The following is a 23,943-nucleotide window of genomic DNA, read 5'->3' as shown; positions in this document are numbered from 1 at the left end:
CATTAGTCACATTACAGTATATGATTGATAATCTGATTGTGTGATATGGACAGTGAAATACTGATACAGCTAACTCTCATGTTCCAGATGGGTAAAAGCGAGTCAGACCATGAATATGCTTGACGGCACGGAAGTGCACTTAACACTAAGTATGGATTGTTGATGCTGTCACAGCTATTTTTGGCACCAAATGATTGATGACAGCAAATAAAATCACCCACAAACTTCTGATGATGTCAGACATAGAAGGAAAAAGGTCCTGGCTAAAATATACCTCCTGTCTGAAATGAAAGTGCTGTACTAATCATGTAATGGCATCAGAGGGGACTTGTGAAGGAAAAAAAACTCTTAAACAACCTTTCAATATGTTCATGAGTTAAGAGAAAACAAAACATCACGTGGTTTTTTTCAATTTAATGAACAGAGAAAATTAAATAACCGTTTGTAATTGCTGCTCGCAGCAATGCTTCAATACAAACAAAACTAAGCATGTAGACAAAAAGGATCATCTTAATTTAAAGAAACACACGTTCAGTCATCAGAACAGGGGATTTAGGGTTGTGGTCCTGGATATGGTGACCCGGGAGCAGCTGGGCAGGGTAAGCGTAGTTTTAGATCCAACACATTTAACACTTTTATAACCATACTGACTTCTTACAACTCAGCAGTGGACTCAGTGGGTGCCACCCAATCCTGTGAGTACTTGCTGTACCTTTCTCACCACATCCAGTAGATCAAAGTGTCAAGGATCTTTACACGCAATAAATCATAAACACTTCCATACTTTACAGTTGCAGCAGGCGTCCTCTGTGTGCAACACTAGAGGTTCCTGCCATCATCACAATGACAGAGACCTGTGACAGAAGTCGTTCGGTTGGAACTGATGGCTGAAAACCATGCCATCATAACATACAGTAAGTTGTGGAGGTCTTGAGAAATAAGTTAATAGCCATCCATGATGAGGCGTCCTTGAGGTGGTGCTGAGCCAGTTTCTCTCTGACATGTATGAATCTAATGATGGCAAGGAAGACGGGTGCTGGCCAAGCAGCAAGGGACATGAACTGTCTTTTACAATTTGACGGAGTGACTCTATTGATCAGGAAAGGGGGAGACAAGCTTTGCTCCCACGATGCATTGGGGTCAGGGCGCGTGCGAGGCCGCTGTTTACTTTGCAGAATCTAAAGCAGCCTAATTTGTCAGCAGTTTATTTAAACATGTCAGGAACTTCATCTGGAGAGCCCATCTTCAAGTTTGTCCTATGAGGATGAGTTCCCTTTTTAAAACCTCTTGAAGACCTGCTTCACCCACTCACTTAAGTCTCTGCATGCGTTCAGTCCATTTAGTCCACATTCTACCCCGATCAGTGCTCTCTTTGTTACCCAGAGTTGACTGGACATCCTTCCACTTATGCCCAGACTAACACTGTTATTTTCCTTCTTTCAGCATTTGTTATATTGTTCATTTCAGACACCACATCTGCAAGGTACGATAAAAAATTTGAAATCAGGTTTGCTCCCCTAATAAATTCTGGCCATCACTCATTTTGTTGCCTGTCTTTGAACAAGACAACCCTTCTCAGAGTACCAGCTCTGTCCTCTGTTAGTCCAGCCGTAGGTAGCTGGGTGTGGAGTAGTTAAACATGAGGAAGTCCAACTTGTAAAGCTGGTAGAGTTGGATCTGCTGTTGAGAGCTGATATTGCTGAAGAACTGGGCCGTCATGGCATCTGTGGTACGAGTGGACTTGGCATAGCTTGGGAAGTGCAGGGAGTCGCCAACGCCCACCAAGTGTAAAACATAGTTTGCATCCTCCTCCAGCGTCTCGTACTTGCCCACCAGGTCATAGTGGATGTGACATGGGTGGCAAAGCTGGTAAACAGTCTGCCAGTGTTCGTTGAGAGGGCCATCTCGCTGAGTGGCTGGGTCCACCAAGTACTCCGCGAATTCTTTAAATTTAACATCATCACCATTGATCAGGGCATCGTGTGTGGCATTCTTTCGGTAGCGTCGGACTATACGGGTGCCAAAGCGCTTGTGGAAGGACGAGTTGTACTTGAGGGTGAACTTGTTACGATATGCAGAGACCAGCCTCTCAAAGGGTTCACGGACAAAGAGGAACTTGAGGTAGTGCTTGAGGCGGTGGTTGATCTCTGCAATACTGTACTGGTTCAGTGTCTTCAGGTTGGATGGAACATGGGCTTCATTTGAGGGGATGTCCATGGGGTCACTGTAAGAAAAAGCACAGGTTTTTGTGAGGAACAAAATAAAAAAATATAATGCAGGTCTATCATCTCCAGTTCCAGTTCCATCCTAACTATGAATCAATTCATAGTTAGGGTGTGGTGAAACACATTCCAGTGCCTTTGTTCCCGCTACTGCATATTAAGAAGCAGGACTCTTCACTGTTGCTGCTACTTCAAGAGGCTGTGTGCGTTTTCACTGTTGAATGAATCTGGACAAGGAAAAACGCATTGCAGAAGAACTAAATTGTGGCTGTTAGAGCGATAATCTTTTGCTGTACTTCTTAATGAAGACAGAGGCTTCTGGCCATGCTGACGCCGATCTCACTTCTGCTATGCTTTATTGCTAACGTTAGCATTTAAGCTACATTCTAACTACAAGCTAACTACATTCATTCCTTTCTCTGGGAACTATGGGAGCTCTTGATAGAACCCTATGGGTCCTTAGACCTGTTGTTGATAACCATTGTTCAAACTACTACAATAGTTTCTGTCCTGTGGGCTAACAGATATGTCATGGTTTTTCATGGCTGGGCACATATTGTGCTTTAATCATCCTTTGTTGAATGTTCTCTATCATAACAGATTTGTATAGAGCTTAGTTGTTGTTTTTTTAAAAAGAAGGAAAACGTTGTCATTGGTTCCCTTTATTTTATCTAAAAACATTACATACAGTTGATTGAAATACATTGAACCATGAACACTTCCTTTTTGGACTGATATTTTAACCACCAACAGAACCAAGTCATGCCCAAAGTCACAATTTTAGCTTGATCCTGTTTTGCTTGATATTTATATCCACCTTACATCAGATCAAAGATAATCCTCTACTCTATGATCACATGGTGTGACATAAATCATCCCAGATTGCAGACTTCTGGACCTACATCAATCAATTCAATTCAAATAACTTTATTTTTCTGTTAGGAACTTCACATGTGGAGAAGCAGCAGGGAAAGCTAATGTGAGGCCCTGTTAAGATCCAATCCTAACCAGAGAGAACCGTGAGCTGCTGCCTGTATGGCTATATTTTCCATCCCAGACCGGAAGGATTTGGTTTTGTTTACCAATACCACTTAACAGATGCTGAGGAGAGTCAGATATGTGCATGTAAATGAAGGCTGCATGTCTGTCAAATTCCTGAAGTCACATAAGAGGGGAAAGTGAAAGATTATTGCAAATATGTAGGTAGAGATGTTATGTAAGAGTGACTGATCATTGTTTGTAAGACAACTGCAGATGAAAGTGTGCCGGCTATCGTTCCATTTCTCCACTAAAAAGTTGATGTAGTCATTTCATGCAGGTCTGTCATTAAAAAAACACATCTCAATACTTTACGGTTTACAGCTCTGTGGTTTTCACTACATTTTCACCACAAGGATCTCCTGATCACATATTTATTTTTTTCTGTCAGGTGGCAGCTTCATGATGGATAAAGGGAGGAACACTCAGAGAGCGGCTTGGGTAGAAGATTATATATTAAGATTTTAGATTATAAAACTGTTGCTGGACTAGGTCTGTCACCCTGTCCACTATTTCACTGGGACAGCTTGACACATCAGATTCTTTTGGGTTCCAACAAGCTACAGTAGAGTCTCCATGCTCTCAATTGTGCTTACCACTGGCTGCAAAATACAGTTAGTACTAACCCGGTTTACTACATTCAATGCTAACCTGTGCCTCTTGGTGTCCAACCAAACTTACTTTTTTTTAATGCAGTCATTAATAAAATAAACAATAAATCAATTATTCAATGATTTAAGTCAGGAAAACTTGGGTTTCCAGTTCAAATCCCAACAAGTACTAGGGAACCTTTGAACAAGCCCCCCATTGATCAGTTAATTGCACACTCTAGTGTCATATTCACACCTAACAGTCCGATAGACTCAGTATGATTATGGTTCAATTGGGGGTTCCAACATTCAGCTGGCCTGAGTTTACTTTCAGTATCAGTTTCAGGTGTGATCAGTATCACACCAAAACTGATACTGAGTATGGTATTGGCTCATCTCTTTAAATCTGTCCTAAATCAAATATGCAGATCACTGAAAAAGCTGTTTCATCACAGAGCAATAGTAGTCAGTAGGCAACTATCTCTCACTGGCCAGTGTCACAGGTAGCAGACTCACCTGTATTTGCCTCGACCAGTGAGCACCATCATGACACGTTTCCAGTTGGTACATGCCACCTTGGGCACATAACAGTAGATGAGCTCATGGTCCTCGTCCACCACAAGATGTTTGAGGTCTCCGGGCGTCAGGACTCGCCGCTTGCGGCTGGATGCGCTGTACATGCGACAAGAATCCACTACCTGATCCCTCCTGGCCTGGTGAAGTACTGCCCCTGCTGACAACTCCATCTGGTCGGGGAGGAGCAAAGATGGAGGGAGATGGAGAGAGGAAGAGACAGTGCTGTGAAATTCACATACAATTTTTTGGAGGGCATTCACCTGTATCTGTTTGTATCGTGATGTAGGAGTTACTAAAACTGCTACTTTTGTCTTTTATTACGTGGTGTGCATTAGTGAGCTGTAAAAAAAAAAAAAGATAAATGATAAAAGATAAAGCTGAAGCAGAAGAATGCATTTCACAACAATTTCATGAGACAGGTGTGTGGGAAGATGATAAATGGATTTAAAGTAGCAAACCCACACACACTGTCTCACTGTATTGGCAACACGTCTGTGCTCAACCTTCTTCAGGCAAAGTCAAGGGTCTGAATGGATGCAAACATGAGGGAAAAACTGATTGTTGGTGCACAACACAGCATCAGAATTTGGGGGAAAATGTGTTTTTACTAGGTTTGCCCTCGAGAAAAACTGCACTATGTTAGAACTGTTACAAATTGACACACAAGCCTCTGCTCGTTGCACATAAATCCTGTTAAACTGGGTTAAAGACAGCCATCTCCACCCACAGACTATGGCAGTGGTTGCCAATGTCTGGGTTGGGACCCTCAGGTGGGTCCCCAAACTTTAATTGAAGTAGATGTATTTTGGACTTTGGATGCATGCAACTAAGTTACAATATATTTTGGAGTGATCAATTTATTTTATAATGACTGATTTGGATCACAATAATCATTAAAAAAAAATAAATTGGTTCACAATATAGAAAGTTTGGAAAAAATTGGTCAATGATTTCAGTGATGCCATGTGTTCACAATATACTGTATTTTCTGTTATGTGATTGATTTACATGCTTTCACTGATCTTTGTTACATTATTTAATTTTTTTAATTCAGCATGTAATTTCTAGCCAAAAGTGCCTTGTCATTGGTTATGTTTATTTTCCTATTATCCATCCATCAATCCTATTCTTCTTCTTATTATTATTATTGTTGTTATTGTTATTATTATTATTATCATTATTATTGTTGTTTTGTTATTATAGTGGGTTGTAATTACAATTGTTGTAATGACTGCTAGTAATGCATGTAACACTGTTACATAACAAGGCACTGAACAGGTAAGGTGCCCTGCCACGTTTGAAATAGACACACTGAGGAGGATCTGTGCAAATCAATGGCGGTGTGCATCTAGACTAAACATTTTCTCTTAACTACAAATCACCACCTAGTTAGACACACACACACACACACCCCTGCTCAAAGAGAATACACACAGCTTACACTAGATTAGTTAATATGACTACACACATTCTTGTCACTTGGAATGTGCGAGGAATCAGCTCTAAACATAAAAGACTTAAAGGGGACATATTATGCAAAATCAACTTTTTAACCATTTTAATACTTATATTTGGGACTCTGGAGGCCCTATCAGTTGCCAAAGTGTGGAAAGTCATTTTTTCGTGGTCCCCCTTAGTGTAAGTATAGGCGATAAAACACGCGATGTTGAATTGTGTCAGTCCTTTTTTCATGGTCCCCCTTAGTTTAAGTATAGGCGATAAAACATGCAATGTTGAATTGCCTGCGCATTATAAAGACAAAATGCGCATTTCACCGCGAATGTTACCACCCCACCAGTAAGTTTACTTCGAGAGCTCCACCTTAGCTCCACCTTGTCCCTACAAAATGTGGCGAGGGAAGAAGAGCGGTATTATGTCAACGCGGAGGGACAAGTGTGCTGTTCGTGGCTGCACAGTGGAGCACAGCGTTTTACACAAACTTCCAGCCTCAGAGGATTTTATATTACATGTCATTTAATATAAAATGACATGTTATATATGAAGCTAATGTGCCGGATAAAGTCAGCAAACGTGTGTTTGTGTGTTCGCATCACTTCGCATCAGAATGCGGCCAGCGGTCGCCGTATTTAGTCAGCGACCGTATTTCACCGACGTACAAACACACACATTATGTCCAGTACGTCCTCCATGACCGGAGCACAGACTCAGTCTGATACAGTCACATACAGCGGCAGTTTATGCAGCTCGCCTCTCGCCAGTGGCGATCAGCGGTGTTGTCCCTAAGTGTTTTTAACTGATTTACAGTTCGGCAGTGTTCGGCTTGATCCTTGTATCGGACGTCTCTTCCTGTGACGGCACTCTCGCTGTTTTCCACGCACGCTGCCATGTTGATATTGTCAGAGAACTAGTGGAGGGAGGGGGAGAGGAATGGAGCGGAGGGAACAGGAGCTGAGAGAGTGAGCCCAGTAAAAAGGACAAATCAGAAACCCCCTGGAAGAAGCAGGTGTGTGTTTGCCTGTGTTTCATTTGCATGTAAAGGGACCATGCACAAAACCGAGTGTTCTGAAAGGGGCGGTTTTGGCAGGGTTATTGAAGTGCTATGGTGCTTCATCCTTATGGTATTTTGACCAAAGCATGTCACAGACATGTTCATTAGGACACCAGGGAACTATTTTAACTTGGAGAAATAGGGTATAATATGTCCCCTTTAAGCTCTTAATCACCTAAATAATCCACAAGCAAACATTGGCTTACTACTAGAGACTCACCTATCTAAATCAGATTGCCAGTTCACCTCACCACAATTCCCCCACATATACTCAGAAAGCCGACACATTTTTAAACTCTATAGCTCTACCACAGATTAATAATGATCAGCTCAAGGCCATGGAGTCCTCTATCTTAATGACAGAACTCCATGAAGCCCTCCATCGTATGCCAAACAGGAAAGCCCAGAGACTAGATGGATTCCAGGCAAAATTTTACAAATTATTCTGGTCTATATTAGTACCCATTTCAATAAACTGGTCATATAAATTAAGGAAAGCAGCATTTTTCAAACATAAACACAGCACATATCGGTCTCCACCTGAAAACTGATAAAGACCCCACACTCACACACATTGAACTATCTCACTCATAAATGCAGATCTAAAAGAAAAGCCTTAGAGAGAAGATTGGAAAAAATGACCCCCTTCATATTTCACGCAGACCAGACAAGATTCATTAAGGGCAGACATTTAACAAATAATACAGGCAGACTAGTGAATATAATAGACTAGACTCAATGAGAAAAGCATTTGATAGAGTAAACTGGAAATTTCCATATAATCATACATATAATATAGTTTGGGATTTAATTCAAGTGAACAACATTTTGAATTGATTTTGTTTGGTGTTGAGATTTTCACCAACAAAAAAACAATTGCTTTTATCTCTGTAATCATCTGTTGTGGTGCTGCTGTTATATAATTTCATTGGCTGTGCCAATAAAGCACTCTAAAATGAATGAAACTGAACCAAGATATATGGGAAGACAGACACTGTGAGAGAGGTTTATTAAGTTTATTTTTATTCTATCTCTTTCAAGACTCAATCTTTTTCTCCTGAAGTCAATCCACAGACCATATAGAGATTAGTCCATGGAGGAAATAATGATATTGGAGCATATTACTGATATTGAGTGTTCAGTATGAGCAAATATAATTGGCATTCATCTGAGGCACATTTCATATTCAGTGATGCTTGTGATGAAGTGGACCTTGACAGGAAGGAAAGAAGAGAGATGTGGAGGAATGACAAGAGTCTGAGGGGGTGGGGATGGCAGTGTGAGGCTTTCATTCTGAAAGATAGTAACGTTCTCTCATGTTATTTTTCCTTTGGGTCTGAATTCTCCTCCAGGGTAGTGCCGCAGTTTCCTCAAGGACTCTAAATTGATTGTAATGTTGCCCGCAGCATTTCAGCTCCATCACACAAGTGTGGTCTTTCAGGGCTACAGTGGCCAGAGCTGAAGAGCTGAAATACCTCAGGGACCAACACCATACAAATTTCATCACGAACATGTGAGGAAACCAACATTTTTACATTTTTATCACTTGATAAAAAACAAAGGCAGCTCTGTTGTATGTTATGATCTTTCACATGACGGAGCAGTCATGAAGGAAATGGATATTGGTTAAAAAGGTTTACAGTGTGCATTTCAACTTTAAAGGGACAGTTCAGCATTTTTCAAGTGAGGTAACCACAGTCACTTTGTTTACATACAGGTGTATCCTGACGCTGTGAATCTCATAGCAGGAGATTTCAATCATGCAGACTTAAAGGCAGCACTCCCTAAATTTCACCAGCATGTTAAGTGTGCTACGAGGGGAGATAACAACTTGGACAAGGTATACTCGAACATTAAAACAGGGCAACAAGGCAAGATCACTACCACACTTGGGCCAGTCCGGCCACTTGTCCTTGCTTTTAATCCCCGCATATTCCCCCCTCAGGAAGACTGTTGCCACATGGCCAGAGGTTGCCTCCCAGCAGCTACAGGACTGCTTTGAAAGGACCAACTGGGGGGGATCTGGAAGTGTTCACAGATAGTGTTATGTGCTTCATTAAGAACTGCATAGACACTGTCACAGTGGACAAACACATCTGGGTCTACCCCAACCAGAAACCCTGGATGACACGGAGGGTCCAGCAGCTTCTACAAGAGAGGAACACCGCCTGGAGGTCCGGCAACAAAGAACTCTACAGCACAGCCCTAGCAAACCTGAAGGGCATCAGAGAGGCCAAGGCAGACTACAGGAAGATGATAGAGGACCACCTGAGCAGTAACAACAAACAGGCAGGTGTGGCAGGGAGTTCAGCATCTGACCAACTACAGGAGCAACCTCGGAGCTGCTGAAGGTGACCTTGACATGTATGTCAGCTGGGATTGGCATTGGTAGACAAATGGCTCACCTCATAAAATCTATGTCAGCTTCAGCATATGAATATGTACGTTCAAAGTGTACAGCTGAAGGCAACTCTCCAGATTTACCCCCCAAAAAGCTAATACCTTGGTTGAAAGGATTCAGAGAAACAGAAACATATGACCAGGGTTAATACTGGTCAAGGAGTTTTGTGATGGAGCGCTGCAGAAGGACTCCAAAATAAGTAGTATTTCTGCTCCTGGATGCTAATCTTCACATTCAGATTTTGCCATCGGCTTTCATAGTCTATGATTTCATCAATGTTACACTCTTCATCACCTTGTTGTCCAATCGTGCTAGGCTTGTTATCCCAGACTCCTACCCCCTTTTTTAAACGCCAGAACTGTTGCTATGTCACTCAAAGCACAGCGTGAGTGATTGAGACTGAGCACCTTATTAACGGTGGAGATTTTCTTCACAGTAAGATTCACTGCAAGCTTGCCCGCTGCACTGCTCCCCACTCTCTCTCCGTCCTCTCCCTCACTAAGTTCTCAGCACACGTCTTGACTTTTTTCAAAATCCGGCATTGAGTGGACTTCGCCTCAGAAGAGGGGGTTCAATTACACTTTAAGTATTTCATACAGGACTTTTTAACACATTTTATTTTAAGTACATTGTAAAACTGTCAGCAGCTTTAAGATGCCGCAAATAGTCTCTTTTGTTGATACAACTACAAGTTTATCCGTCATCTGAAAAATGTGCATTACAGCCATATAGTTACCTTTTAAAATCTTGTGTGAACATACATAATAATTTCTTACAAGACAATAAACGTGACTATTGTGTATCAGGGTAGGACATTAGAAGGGGCTTGAGGCAAATGCCCTTGAAATAACTGATTGCAGCTGGAAAACACTTGATGGAGGCTTTTACTGCCCAATAAAAAAGATAGTTAACTTTTGCAAAGCCTGTGTTGAAAATGGCCAACTAGGCATCTGTGGAACACACAAACTCCTAACCCTGCAATCCTACAAAAGTATTAAAGTATAGAGGATTATTATACTATTATTAATCCTTGTGTGGTGTTTGGGTTTAGTGCAGGACCCATTTTTAGTTATTACTAAAAGGCTTTTTTAACCTCAGACTCAATGGCCTTGGATCATTTTCTGTGAAGAACATAATAAAGAACATATTTGAACATATTAATGACTACATACTTAAAGGTGACATAGACCGGAAGCTCCAATTAACGCTGCGTTTGTGTGTGTATCTGCGTCATTACCTCGTTTATGAAACCCTAAAGTTTCAGAACAAACAGTTCAGCCACTGCTGAGAAAATAGTGTTGTATTGTTTTCCTGGGCTCTGCGAAGCGGATCGACACTTCCTTAATTTGATGTCGTCATCAGAAATCCTCACCACCGTAGCGCCTCCCGGTGCGGGCACTAGTCCGGGCACATCCGGTTGCGTACATTCAACCGCAGAAGAAGAAGAAGAACTAGTCTCGTTGTAGCTGCTGAGATGCAGAGCATCCACCGTGCCAGAGGGGGAGCTGTGTATCTGAGAGCTGGCCTATCTATTACGTCACTTCCAGGTACCTGGCCAATCACAGGACAGTTTTAAAGCTCTCGTTGGCTGGCCAATCACAGCAACTGTTTGGTCTGAAACAGCGCGGCTGACGAGAGCGTCAGTGAGGAGATATTTTGATCGGCTCGTTTGCAGCGATTAGGAGGTTTTTAATCATGAAAACATGTTAATATATGTAAGTAGACCTCCATAACTAACATATATGTGTGATACAAGCATTCGATGTCACCTTTAACACACCCCTACACATGAACATTACATATGTGGTGGAGAGAATATGTGTTGAAACAACATTATCCTACCTGCCCCCGTACCTTTTCCTTTGTATAGCATTTTCTCAAAAAGTACATTCATTTGGTCTAATGGAAGTTGATGGCAAATATTGTTCACAAATTACGTTTTTATTATGATCATTATTATTATTATTGTTGTTGTTATTATGATTATTATTATCAATAATAATAATAATAATAATGATAATGATAACAACAACAATAATAATAATAATGAATCACAATCATAATAATAATGGATAATATCATTATTATTTTAATTTTAATAATTACTTGTAACTGGGCTAAAGTGACCATCTTATAATTATTTCCTACATGAATATTGCTGTATCGATTTTAATAATGCACTTGGTGGTCACTGAATGTTGGTCTGTTATGCAACATGGTAAATAATAGTATTCTAGGGCTTATAATCTGTACTGATCCTCTATTATAGCAGTTGACATTGAATTTAAATTGTAAGTGGTATTACCAAAGTTCTAAAAATACTTAAATTTGATTTTGAGAACCATGACAGTACCTTCTAAGAAGAAACAAGGTATTCTCCAACATTTGGTAACTTTGCCCTGTAAATGATCCAAAATGCCCTCAGTCAGTCATTCATTCATTGTCTAATGCTTTATCCTCCACATGAGGGTTGCGGGATTGCTGGAACTAGTCCCAGCTGACACAGGGTGAAAGGCAGGGTCATACCCTGGCCAGGGCCAACATACAGAGACGAACAACCATTCACTGTCAAATTCACATTCACAAGAGTGTCAAATTAATTCTGTATATTTTTGGACTGTGGGAAGAAACAGGGAACCTGGAGAAAACAGCTTTTCGAAATGGCAACCTTCTCTCTGTAAAGCAAACATGCTAGCCATGTTTCCCAATAATTCATATTGCACATATTTAATGATCGTATTGAATGAATTACTTGTATACACTATAAACAGCGTGATATCTGCTCAAGAAGAAGGCCTCATCTCCTACCCACCCACTGTGTGGTCTCCACACCTCCCTATTCACGCAAACACCATCACTTCAAAGCCTTTGCATCAGTGGCAAGTGAATAGCAGCTCTTTGTTGATGAAAATCTTAGATTTTTTATCTGCTCACAGAGACATCCGGCCGTGATTCACATGAATGTTGCAGCAAATCTAAGTCCCCCCCCCACACCATCTTGGAGGACAAATGCTGTAATTAACATGAGAAAAGAACCAAAGAGGGAGAGAATCTGGTCATCTGCAGTGCCTTTACTTTTTTCTGTTCTTATCTTCCTTCTTTCATCAGGATTTCTGTCAGCTATTTTATCTCTTCAAGCAGCTCAGTCACTCAAACTCTTGTGTAGTTCTGATGAAAGACTGAGGATGAGGGAGTAAAGGAGGAGAAGAAGGAGGAGGAGGAGGAGGAGGTGAGATCAGTTGATGCAGAGAGGAAGCTGTGATGGAAGTCACTGACCTCTGGATATGTCAAGCTATTCCCACGGGACAGTTGATGTCATTACTCGGCTATTTACCCCAAAAATCCCCTGCTGACATAAACTTGTGTCAGCATCATATACAAATCTGACAAAAAGTCATAAAAGCATGCAGCTTCACATAAAAAAAAGGTTTGGTTTGCCCTCTTCTGATTGTACCTCTAACCTTGAGCTCAGCAGTTTACCTGCTGCTACATGATAATTAACCTCATTGTAAACAGACACCACAGATGGATTTAGATGTAAGACTGGGTATGAGAGATACCCCTCTTTCTTAAGTGTAAAACATACAGATAATTCTGACCATGGATCTAATTGATAAACCTTTGTTTGTGAACGTCAGCTCGGACCACAAAAATGTTGACCGATGGGTGGCACCTCATCACAGGCTTCCCACACTCTAAAAACTAAGTCAGGGGACCTTTAGTCATTACTTAAATATATATATTGTTGTGAAGTAAAAAATCAACTTCTGAGATACTGTTAGACTTTTTACTTTTAATTATTATTTTATTGAGTTTGGATGACACACAAATTATGCCTATTCGTTCAATATACTATCATGACTTGTCAGAGTTTAAAATTTTAAATTAATCAACAAGTCATTTAATTTTAAGTTCTGTTAATGTAAAATACAATTTGATGACGCGTAACGGCCCACAGTTTCCCTCTCCTGCATGCGCGCACGGGCATGTTCAAGGCGAGACGAGTGACCACAGCTGAAACTCATCAAAGCGTCGTGGTGAATGGTAAGTAATTTTATGTTAATTACACATATTTGCATTCTATTGGTGATAGCCTGCTGTAACTGAATACCGAAACCTAAGTCCTTTTTCTTGAAGTAACTCGGGAGTAATAGGTGGCCAGATAGCAATGGAAACGTATTGGCAAGCTAACTTAATATGGGATTACCTATTAGCCACTGCTCCGGTTAGCATGTTCGCTAGCTACGTTTATAAACTACAAGTATACACCTCATTTACTTTCACTGACTGACTAACAAACTAGTGCACAAATAGGTTGTGTGTGCGAGTTATCTTTCGTAGTTCTTCTCATCTGAATCATAGTCTAATCATGTCTAGCTTACGTTAGCAGGACGTTACCGGAGTCCGTTAGCATTAGGCTAACTAGTTCCGGTAATACTCACTGCTTTCTAAGAGGCTAGGCCGCCATTTTGGCTCGTTGATTCGATTTTTTTCCGTTTTAGTTTTTTGGAGTTCCATTTTTTACCTTTTACTCGTATTTTACCACAAAAGTGTGTGTTTTTAATGTTTATAATTATAATGTAACGTTACAAAAAAATTCAATAAAAATGATACCAGGCACATGGTGTTCCATATACTGTATATTATGTATTGTTTATAAGCCCATATGTTAAAAAAGTAAAAACGAGACTTTGTTCACTTTATTAAAAAAAAAAAAAGCCTATATATTTGGCAGATGTAAAGCATTCATATGTATGTTTTTGTGTTAGTCTATTTTTATTGTTTTTTTTAATTATTAGTTTAACAGCTCAGGGATGTTTAAGGAGCAACCTGTTTATGCACTGAAGATTTTGCACTGTGAATTTGCACTGTCAGTTCTGTTTTGAGTAAGTGTTGGAAATGAATGACTTTTTTAATCCAATTTATCAATTAATTAAAGAAATAATCGACAGATTAATTAATAATTAAAACAATTGTTAGTTGCAGCCCTAAAGTACACAGTCTAATTTCTATTACAATTATGCCTTTGTTGTATTAGAAATGACAGTAATGGTAATATAGTTCATTTAAATGTTTTGACAGGGAAATATATTAAAAGAGTGTTACATGTATGTTTAAAAGATAAATGTATTACAATTTAAAAAGGGTGGTAAAAAGATAAATGCTGATTGGAAAGCTGTTTAAAAATATACATAATTCCTAATAAAAGCAAGTAATTTAATTTGTATTATTTAAAATACAGATTGTGAATTCATGAGGTGTAATTGTTTTGTTTGCACTAAAATATCCATACTCCCTGAAATGTTCTTGTTATAATTTATCTTACTTACCAGCATCACATGGCTTGCTTTAAGATTGGCCCCTGTCACAAAAAACACACTTGGCCTCTGGTGGGCCACCCTGCCACTGGGCATTACAAATTTCAAATCATTTTACCTAATTTATCTCCCTACTCAGGTCTTCAGTCACTTTGCCGTGTGCCTTGCAAGGACAAAAAACTCTTCATCTTCTCCTGGTATCCTGGTTTCAAGGGGTTCAATTTGAGACGTGGTCAGCCTCTCAGGACAAACGAGATATCACCTTCTCCTTCCCCTGAGGTGAGGAGCAGTCTGAGCCAATCTATAATTAGTGGCGATGACATAGGTGTAACTTAAGTCAATGCATTGAAGAATCACAAGTCAAATTGAAAATACTATTGTGTGTGTGCAGGCATTTCTGCCTGCTGTCGTTGAATGAGGGGTTCAATTTAAAACGTGATCAACCTGCTGAAAAAAGCCTTGAAGAAGTACAGGGTAAGACAGAAACATCCAATATGGATTGGCCTTGCAAAATGTGTACAAATGTCTTACATCTTTGGTGGAACAAGCATTATGACTCTTAAGTGCTGCATTTATGTTCCATAGATGGTGCCCATATTTTGTGGAGATTATCAGATGAAATGATACAAACTCTCATATTGCAGTCTTCCCACTGTGTTCAGACTTGGCATATACAGTGATGTGTTCCTGATTTCCATACCTGGAGGTAAAATATAATATGCACTTAACATTATTCACCATTTACTTGTTACTAAAAATTACTGCAACATGTGAAACAGTTTGTGTACAGGTGCCAGATGCCACAACCGGCTCAACTCCGAGTGATCATTGCAGATCATGATGTCCGTAAAGTTGTACTACCATCTGGAATCCCTGAGACATTGGATGACCTTCACTCAGTCATTCGTGATACATTTTCCATTGCCAAAGACTTCAGTCTTCACTACAAAGATGAGGATTTTGATGAGTTTTTCACCCTTTTATCTACAACTGACCTCAAGGATAAGGACACAATCAAGGTTGTGTTTCTCCCAAACCAGGAGCCTCCAATCATTTTAACCTTAACTGATGTGACCAACATGAATAATCAGCCTTGTGAGGAGCCCGATGTTGACGACACCGCATCCGTGTCAACCGATGACACACTAATTCTCTCATCTGAAGATAGTCCAGGCCACCGTTCCCAGCGCTGGCCCGCTCAGTTTTCAATTCCCAGCTTTTCTGGCTTAACAGAGATCCAAATTCAGTCAGGAAATGAGCGCTTCAATAAATATATGACTCTTCTCACTACCAAAGATTTAATTCCGCTACTCCCAGACATCCTTGGAAAACTAGCGGAGGCTATTTATGAGTACACTGCTTATCCATCTAGTCTGCAGATCAGTGAGGTTGCAGAGGCCCTCACTCAAAAGCATCCCTGCCTCAAAGAACCAGGCTCATTTAATGGGTCCTATGGATGGGCGCAGCGCCTAAAATATAAGATGAACAATTTCAGAAGCAAACTACGAGGTCTCGGCTGCCCTGAAGTTGAAGTGAACTCACTCAAGAGAAAACAAACACATGACCAGTATCCGGCAAAGAATCTGAAAAAACCAAAGAAGGCGGAGGTGAACTACCTACCCCCTCATGCTCAAGGTGAAACTACTGCAAGTTTGGAAAAAGAGAGAGTGGAGCTCCTAAGTGAAATGATGAAAAGGGACAACTCCAAGGTGGTAGCTCAGAAAATGGCCAAGACGTTCAGCCTTCGTCGGGAGGAAATAGTGAAAGAGGCCCCTGCAATCAGTGAATGCATGAAGCGCTGGCCTGCGCTTTTTAGTGAAGCACAGGTGAGATTATAAAATGTTTATTAAACCAATATTTTTGTACTGTGGATTGATACAATGTGGATATAATTTATAAAATAAATAAATAATGCTAGAAAAATGTAAAAATTCAGAAATAACCTTTTTCATTTCCAAAATGTACTTTCTGCATTTATTTATACTTGTGTCACATCCTTCATACTGGTGTGCCCTGTAGATAAGTGAAGAATTCAAGAGGATAACAACAGTTAACCTACAATCGACCTTTCTGGCCAAGCTTGACCAGTGCACCCCGAAATTGATGGCCTTGACCCAATCAAAAGGAGGAGCTGCAGGCCTGAAGATAAGGAACATTAAGGACATGCTTCTTGAGGTAAAATGATTTACTTTATTATGAATAGACCTTTATTTTAAATGTATGTTTCTGCCTCACTGTTTCATGTTAATTCTTGCATCTAACTTTATTGAACACCTGATCTATTTTTTCGATGAATCAGGACAACACAGTTGAAAGGCAGAGAGAAATTGCCATTCGCTGCCTCATGGTCTATCTTGGAGAGAAGGAGGAGGACCTTTTCAAACAGTACTGGGTAAGTAATTGAGTACGCTTTTATTTTTTTCTCTGTAGCCTTTCCATATGGAGATATATCTGTTTCAATCCTGTGCACCAGCTTCCTGTGGGCTTGGCATTGAAGTACATACCTGCATTCCCGTATGCATGACACACTGATGAGCTTGAGACATGTATTTTATACATCCTAACACCTTTTAATTTCTTCTGTAAGGATGTAGAGGAGCTTGACGCAGACCTTGCGATGCAAGTGATGAAGATTGCCATCATCGGTGATGGGTGTGCAACCATCGTAGTCGAGGGAACCAAGATCCTGCAGGGGATTGATGTCGCCAGATCCTGTGCTTTGCTGATGGGAGTAATCTATGCTCTTAACCTAAGGTACCCCAAGCAGTTGAAATTTACCTTTGAGGCATTCCAGAAGCTATGCCTTGAGCTTGATGGACAAAAAGCCAGCTCTAAAGTAATGAATCTCAAGTATGGTATTTTTTAGCGTGAGGAAAAAGCTCACATCTCACACGCGCGCACACACACGCACACGCACACACACATCCACATCCTTGTTCTTTTGTTTCTTTGATTGGATGAATATCTACTGAGTGAAGGTATCAGCTTAGAAAAGGATGACCTCTGTTCTCTGAGGGTGTTTGTCTTTGTTGAACTTTATATGCAGTGCCTCCTTTTGCTGGAGTTAGGAGTTTGAGCAGTCTGATGTGATCAGAGATGATAATGTTGAAATTAGTGCTTTTAATGTACAGCCATCTGTCTTTTTTTTTTAATAATTTTCATGTGTACAAGTCAAATGATGGTGATTCATGCACAGGGTTTTAGTTTATAAAAATGTTCCTCCTCATAAAGCATCTGAGTGCATGGTGCTGTTTGCACTTTAAAGGATTTAGTGCTACTGTGAATTTTAATAAATGTTTCTAATTAATTTGAATACTAATGTCTGAATTTCTGTCTGCGTTGTCACAAAACCATCCAATCCAAGGTTGGAGTTTTGAGCAACTTGGCCTCCTGGGAAACACTTAACTTAAATAATTCATGTTGACAATTTTTAAGTTCATGTTACTTAGAAATGCATTTTATTGTGGTCTAAACCTAGTTCACTATACTTAAAACATTATGTTGGATCAACTTAAATACTTGCGTTCATATTGACAATTTTTAAGTTCTTGTTACTTAGAAATGCATTTTATTGTGGTCTAAAAGGTAATTCACTATACTTAAAATATTACGTTGGATCAACTTAAATACTTGCATTCATGTTGACAATTATTAAGTTCATGTTACTTAGAAATGTGTTTTATTGTGGCCAAAAAGCTACTTCCCCATACTCAAAATATTGCTTTGAATTAATGTAATTCTGCCAGCAGTTGGCTTAACTTAAAAATTCTAGTGGAAAAAGTTAACACATGTTTTTGTGTTGACCCAATGTTTTATTTTTTAGAGTGCATCTGGCCCCACCAGGAACTTCTCAAAATTCCACTTAATGTCACTGATCTTCAGAGGCTGCCGAAAACTGACAGAAAATCCTTATGCACATATTTCAACCTAATCTCAGCCTATAAACAATAGGTATAAAAATAGGTGTAAAAAGAGTTCAAATGTAACTTGTAACTAGAAAAGTAGGTGAATTTTAAGTACTGCAGCGCAATTTATCCTGTGGTTTCAGTCTGATGTCAATGATGTTGGAAGGATGATTTTTTTTGTTGTGACTTATTCTGTTGTATCCTGTAACCTTGTTTTACGTTTGTGCATCTGATTCTTACTCCATATGCTGTCTGTGAAGTGTAGGATCTAAACAAAGATCAATAAGATTCATCAAAGAAACGTGTGTGCGCTCCTTCTCTCTCTCTCTCTCTCTCTCTCACACACACACACACACACATATAGCACTGAGGGCAGTCTGTCTCTGCACCTCACTGCCTACAGACTGGCATTCATAGAGCAGGCATGCATAAAGCTGCCTCTGTACCAAACTGTCTCTTTCTCATACACACACACACACATGCGGGCCCACAAACACACACATCCTTGCCTCACCTGCGTCTCTGTAAAGAGCAACAGGGCCCTGTAATAAGAAAGGCTTGACAGTTGATTCATCCTTTGCAGTGAGGCCGATGGCATGTTAACTTTCCATAATGCTATTAATAAGACATGAGGTCAGCAGAGGGAGAGCAGACATCTGACCAGCGTCTCGCCACTTGTGCCCAAAGGTTTCACTAAAAACCTTTCTTTATCTGTACTGATCACTGCAGCTGCACACAGTCAGACCTGCATCAAACCACAGGAATGTTCCAATGAAGGAGCTGGAGGGTAAAAGTTTCAGTCATGATGCTTTGACTAACTTATCATTCATTCAAATGAAGAAAACTTTCTAAAATTGATTCTGTTAAAAATACATGGATATTCAGCAGTTAGCCAGCAGTGTTATATTAAATACTCCAGCTTCCTGAGGGGGGCACAGAGGTTCCTTCATTAATTCATTGTCGACCGCTTTGTCCTCCACATGAGAGTCACAGGGCGGGTGGAGCCAATCCCAGCTGACACAGGGCAAAAGGTGGGGTGACACCCTCATCAGGTTGCAGGGCAAACACACAGAGAGAAACATTCACTCCCATACTCACACCTATGGTCAATTTAGAGTGTCCAATTAACCTCTGCATGTTTTTTGACTGGGAGGAAACCCATGCAGACACAAGGAGAATATAACCTTTCATAGCCTCTATCTTTATCTGTCTCTGCTTCACTAACCCCCCCTCCCTTCCCCCTCCATTCTCTCCTCTCTCATGCCCCAACAGGTTGAGGCAGATGTTTGTATACCCTGAGTCTGGTTCTATCAGAGATTTCTTCCTGTGGAAAGGGAGTTTATTCTATATTATTGTAAGGTCCTTACCATGTAAAGTGCCTTGAGGTAGTGTATGTTATGAATCGGCACAATACAAATAAAATTTAATTGAACACGCAAACTCCACACGGAGAGGCCTGAACTAAAATGCAAACTGGCAACCTTCTTGCTGTGTGCTAGCCATGTGTGCCACAGTGAAGGAAGCTTCAAAGTCATAGCTCTCAGAGAACTTGTAGTGTTATATTGGTGAGCATAGCAAGTTATAACATTCAAAAGGAACAATAGGAAAAATGCTTGTTTGATATTATTAAGTTGTATACAGGTGTGTTGGTTACATTTCAAGCAACATATATGCGATAAAAGCACTAAAATTGCTGATTTCTGTTGCCATGGGAACTCTAAGGCCTATGCAATATATATGTGTTTTAATTTAATGCAATTATTTTAATGTCGATAATATGTTCCACACGTCAATGCAGTCAGTGTGGGCTTCTACATCAGAGATATCTACATCATACTGCTGCTTTTCTGAGTGAGGTATAATTTTTGACATTTTACTTCAAATGTGTACACATCTAACCAATCAAAATGTGTATTGTTAACATGAAATATTCTAATGAAGAACACAAATGTGCACAGCAGGGACTGATAACCAACAGAACCTTCCTGGAACTTTTCAAACTGTCTGACAGTCTCCTGAGTCAATGAAATGAAGCAGTTTTAGCTTAGCAAACAAACAAACTGGCAGCCATGTTTTAAGTGAGGGTGGATATATATGCTGGGGATAGTGGTGGGGATGGCACAGTAGCTAGTCAATCCGATCATGACTTCCTATAGTTTGGTGCTATCATGTGTCTGATCCACGTAAACGTGGAATATTTCTGTTTTGTTACTGCTGTATTTCCATTCCAAAATAGAATAATGAACACACATGAAGAAGAGGAAAATGAGATGGAGAGTGGACAGCCAGAGGACGAGCAGACACATGCAGCATTTGTTTACTACAAATGTGAAAGTGAAGCTTTATCTTCTGCTTCTACTTTTAGACAAATTAGACAACACTGCGCATGTCAAAATAGTCCATTCTGACTGAACGCTTGCTACATGTGTGCCCACACCACAGTTGGATCATTTTATGACGATGGAATTTTAAATTCCAATCAGAACTAATCTGTTCAGAATGAAGACATTTTGTCAGATGTAAACATAGCTACTGATTATGTGTTGTCTCCTACAACCATACTTTAGGAAAACCCCTGAACTATCGTTTTAACTTGCCTTATACTGAACCATAAAAGCAGGAACAAACAGTCCGACTCTGATCCAGATTTGGAAACAGTACAGACGAAACGGCCTCACTGATGCAGCGGCACACTGCATATGTTTCTGCTTGAACATATGTGCATGCACTATTACTTGTTACTGTGTGTGTGTGTGTCAGTATATCTCATAGAGACAGTGGGAGTATAATTACAGGAGCACAGAAGAGATAATAACAGACTGCTGTGACTTTCCCTCAGAGCCTTTTGTGACATTTCCTGCCCCTTTTCAGCAGCACTTTAGACTTTTTCTCTGTGGTCCTCCCTCAGGAAACGTGAGCCAGGGAGGAGGACAATCTTAACAGGAGAGAGGAAAAGGAACGTATCACTTAGTGTCCTTCAATTTGGGATCCTGAATCTAGGAAGTTCACAGATAGCTGCCCTCAAACGGCGACACAGCAGAATGTCTGTTCAGTCTACACAACTGATTTACTTAAAGACATTATGTAACATTTGTGCATTTAAATATCTAAACGTTGCACTTGTGTTTTGGTGTGATTTGTCAAACCCAACACAGTGCACCTTGGGTTGGTGCACACAGTGAAATATATTTACAAGTGAAAAACAAAGAAAATATGAAAAATGTCCAAAATGCTGTTTACAAAAAATATAGAAATGCAAGTCCAAATCAAAACAATTAAATCCAGTTGTGAGCAAATAGGTGTAGCCTCCTCTGTAACCCAATATAAACTGCCCAAGTGGGAGGTAGACCGCTCATTATATAGGTCCTCTGCCCCTCTCATCCAAACACAAATTATCCACCAAATCACAATAAATGAACACAAGCATGATTATTATAACTAACAACCCAAATGAAAATAAAGCCAAAGTATTTCCCAAATTGACTGTGCCACAATAATTGTTATATAATAAACAACGTTGATAGATAATTAACAGAACTACAAAAAAAAGTGACGCCACACAAAGCGTCCTGCCATCATTGTCATTTAAGTGCGCTGCTGACGTAAACAATGTTTGGAATGCTGCAGCCGCAAACTGAGGATGAGAGTTAAGTAAGTTTGAACCGAATTAATGTTAACAGGATGACTATGTAGGAGAGGCAAGTGTGCACCCTTGACTGTCTACAAATGTTGATGAAAACTGGCAAAAGCAGTTGGGTGCGTGTGTTAACTGCGGCGGTGTGTGTGTATATATCTGTCTGTGCGCTTGGTGGTCAGTTTCTAAGCCAAATTCCCATCCTAGTAGGTAATATCTGAAGCACTCTTTTTCCACAGTGGAGTACCTTGAGTACCTTGCGGCTCAGGTACAAGATTGGATACTCCTCTCCCAGGATGCCTTGGGCTAGCACTGCTCCTAGAACAACGGCAGACGCATCAACTTGCACCAGGAACCTCTGTTTGAAGTCTGGACTCCGCAGGACAGGGGAAGAGCACAGGTGAGCTTTCAAGGTGCTGAAAGCGGCCTCACAGTCATCTGACCAATTCACCAGCTTCTTCTAGTCCTTACAGGTCAACTCAGTGAGTGGGGTGGCAATGGTTGTGAATTGGGTCACAAATCTTCAATACCACCCGGCCAATCGTAGAAAGGACTGTACCTCTTTCTTTGTTTGCGGACGAGGGCATTTTTTTGATAGCTTCAACCTTATCCACTTGTGGGCGCGCCTCTCCTCGGCCCAGTTGATATCTTAGGTAACTTGTTTCCTGTTTCGCCAATTCACACTTGGAGAGGTCGAAAACAATGACCACTGGACTGCACCACTCTGAGTTAGATGGCTCAATCACTTCTCAGTATCTCCTCCACCTCCTGCTGTAATTTTCCCACCAGATACAGTGGAATCGGGTAGAGACGCTGGCATATGAGTTGTCTATCCTTTAAGCGAATGGCATGCTCAACAAATGTCCTCTTCCCTTGGTTGGCAGCAAACAAGGTAGGGGTCTTCTTGAAAACCTGGAGGAGTCGGGCTGCTCGTTTATTTGATGATGGCAGAAGCAGCAAGACTGTTTGGCCTGGCTGCAACTCCTGGTGTCAAGCCTGTTGGTCATACCAGGTCTTTTGATGGTTCTGAGCAGGTTGACCTCTGCCTCCTCCTGGTATCTGGCCAACCACTCCCTTATTTCCAGCACGTACTGCACTACCCCTCTGTCATGCAAATTGGAAGATGAAGCCTCCCAATGCTTTCAAAGCAGGTCCATTGGCCCCTGGATGTCCCAACCATACAGCAGTTCAAATGGGGAGAATCCAGTTGATGCCTGGGGAACAACACGGTAGGCGAAGAGGAGGAAGGGCAACCAGTGGTCACAATCTCTGCCCGTGACATTTGGTGTCAGAAGTAGGATGGCTAGTCGGAAAAAAATTGTTCTCCCAAAACAGCGCACAAGGCTGCATTCTCAGAGGCGACAGCAGCAGGAGGGAGTGGCAGCTGATGCTGTCCCGGCCTGAGATAAAGTAGATGAAGACGAGGGTATGGAGGGAGCGTGGGCGGTACCTACAGCCCAATCAGTAGCAACAGGTGGACCAGGGCCAGAGTTACTGACAATGATAAGAGACTTCCTGGCAGCACAAGACAGAAGAGAGTAGGGTCTATTGGCAGAGATCCATGGCCTGAGAACGTCTCTTCCACCAATCTCTTGCCAACACCAGCTCCCCCATGCGGCCACCTCGAGACAACGTTGAAAGTACCTTCCCTTCGGTTGTCTGCAGGTGACAGGTGAGCTGCAAAGGCAAGAGAGGAGACTGTATGGGGAACCCAAGACACCACCATATCAGAGGGGTGAGAACATTTGAA

General features: G+C 40.8%; 2 protein-coding genes across 6 annotated transcripts in view; one reads left to right on the top strand and one right to left on the bottom strand.

The window, feature by feature from the left end:
• Positions 1 to 399: 399 nt before the first annotated feature.
• The window catches only part of chst11 (carbohydrate (chondroitin 4) sulfotransferase 11), a 109,012-nt gene continuing 85,468 nt past the window's right edge, over positions 400 to 23,943 (bottom strand). For both annotated transcript variants that reach the window (XM_058625875.1, XM_058625876.1), the window contains exons 3-4: positions 4,367 to 4,596; positions 400 to 2,224 (exon numbers count right to left, since the gene is read on the bottom strand). In XM_058625875.1, coding sequence (XP_058481858.1) covers positions 1,600 to 2,224; positions 4,367 to 4,596 — 855 coding nt within the window. In that variant the 3' untranslated portion in view covers positions 400 to 1,599. The remainder of the gene's footprint in view (positions 2,225 to 4,366; positions 4,597 to 23,943) is intronic.
• LOC131457078 (sterile alpha motif domain-containing protein 3-like) lies at positions 13,068 to 17,854 on the top strand. Of its 4 annotated transcripts, none has more exons than XM_058625872.1 (7): positions 14,843 to 14,933; positions 15,046 to 15,128; positions 15,299 to 15,360; positions 15,434 to 16,480; positions 16,674 to 16,829; positions 16,954 to 17,046; positions 17,242 to 17,854. In XM_058625872.1, the coding sequence occupies exons 4-7, from the start codon at positions 15,452 to 15,454 to the stop codon at positions 17,518 to 17,520; spliced, it is 1,557 nt and encodes a 518-aa protein (XP_058481855.1). In that variant the 5' UTR covers positions 14,843 to 14,933; positions 15,046 to 15,128; positions 15,299 to 15,360; positions 15,434 to 15,451; the 3' UTR covers positions 17,521 to 17,854. The 4 variants fall into 4 exon arrangements, with proteins under 4 accessions (XP_058481853.1, XP_058481855.1, XP_058481854.1 ...); XM_058625871.1 differs by having other exon boundaries at positions 15,240 to 15,360; XM_058625870.1 differs by lacking the exons at positions 15,046 to 15,128; positions 15,299 to 15,360 and adding an exon at positions 13,068 to 13,380 and having other exon boundaries at positions 14,794 to 14,933.

Source organism: Solea solea, chromosome 3 (genome assembly GCF_958295425.1).
Source record: "Solea solea chromosome 3, fSolSol10.1, whole genome shotgun sequence".
Classification (NCBI taxonomy): Eukaryota; Metazoa; Chordata; class Actinopteri; order Pleuronectiformes; family Soleidae; genus Solea; species Solea solea.
The sequence above is the reverse complement of the archived record's forward strand: the minus strand, read 5'-3'. Positions and strand labels throughout refer to the sequence as shown.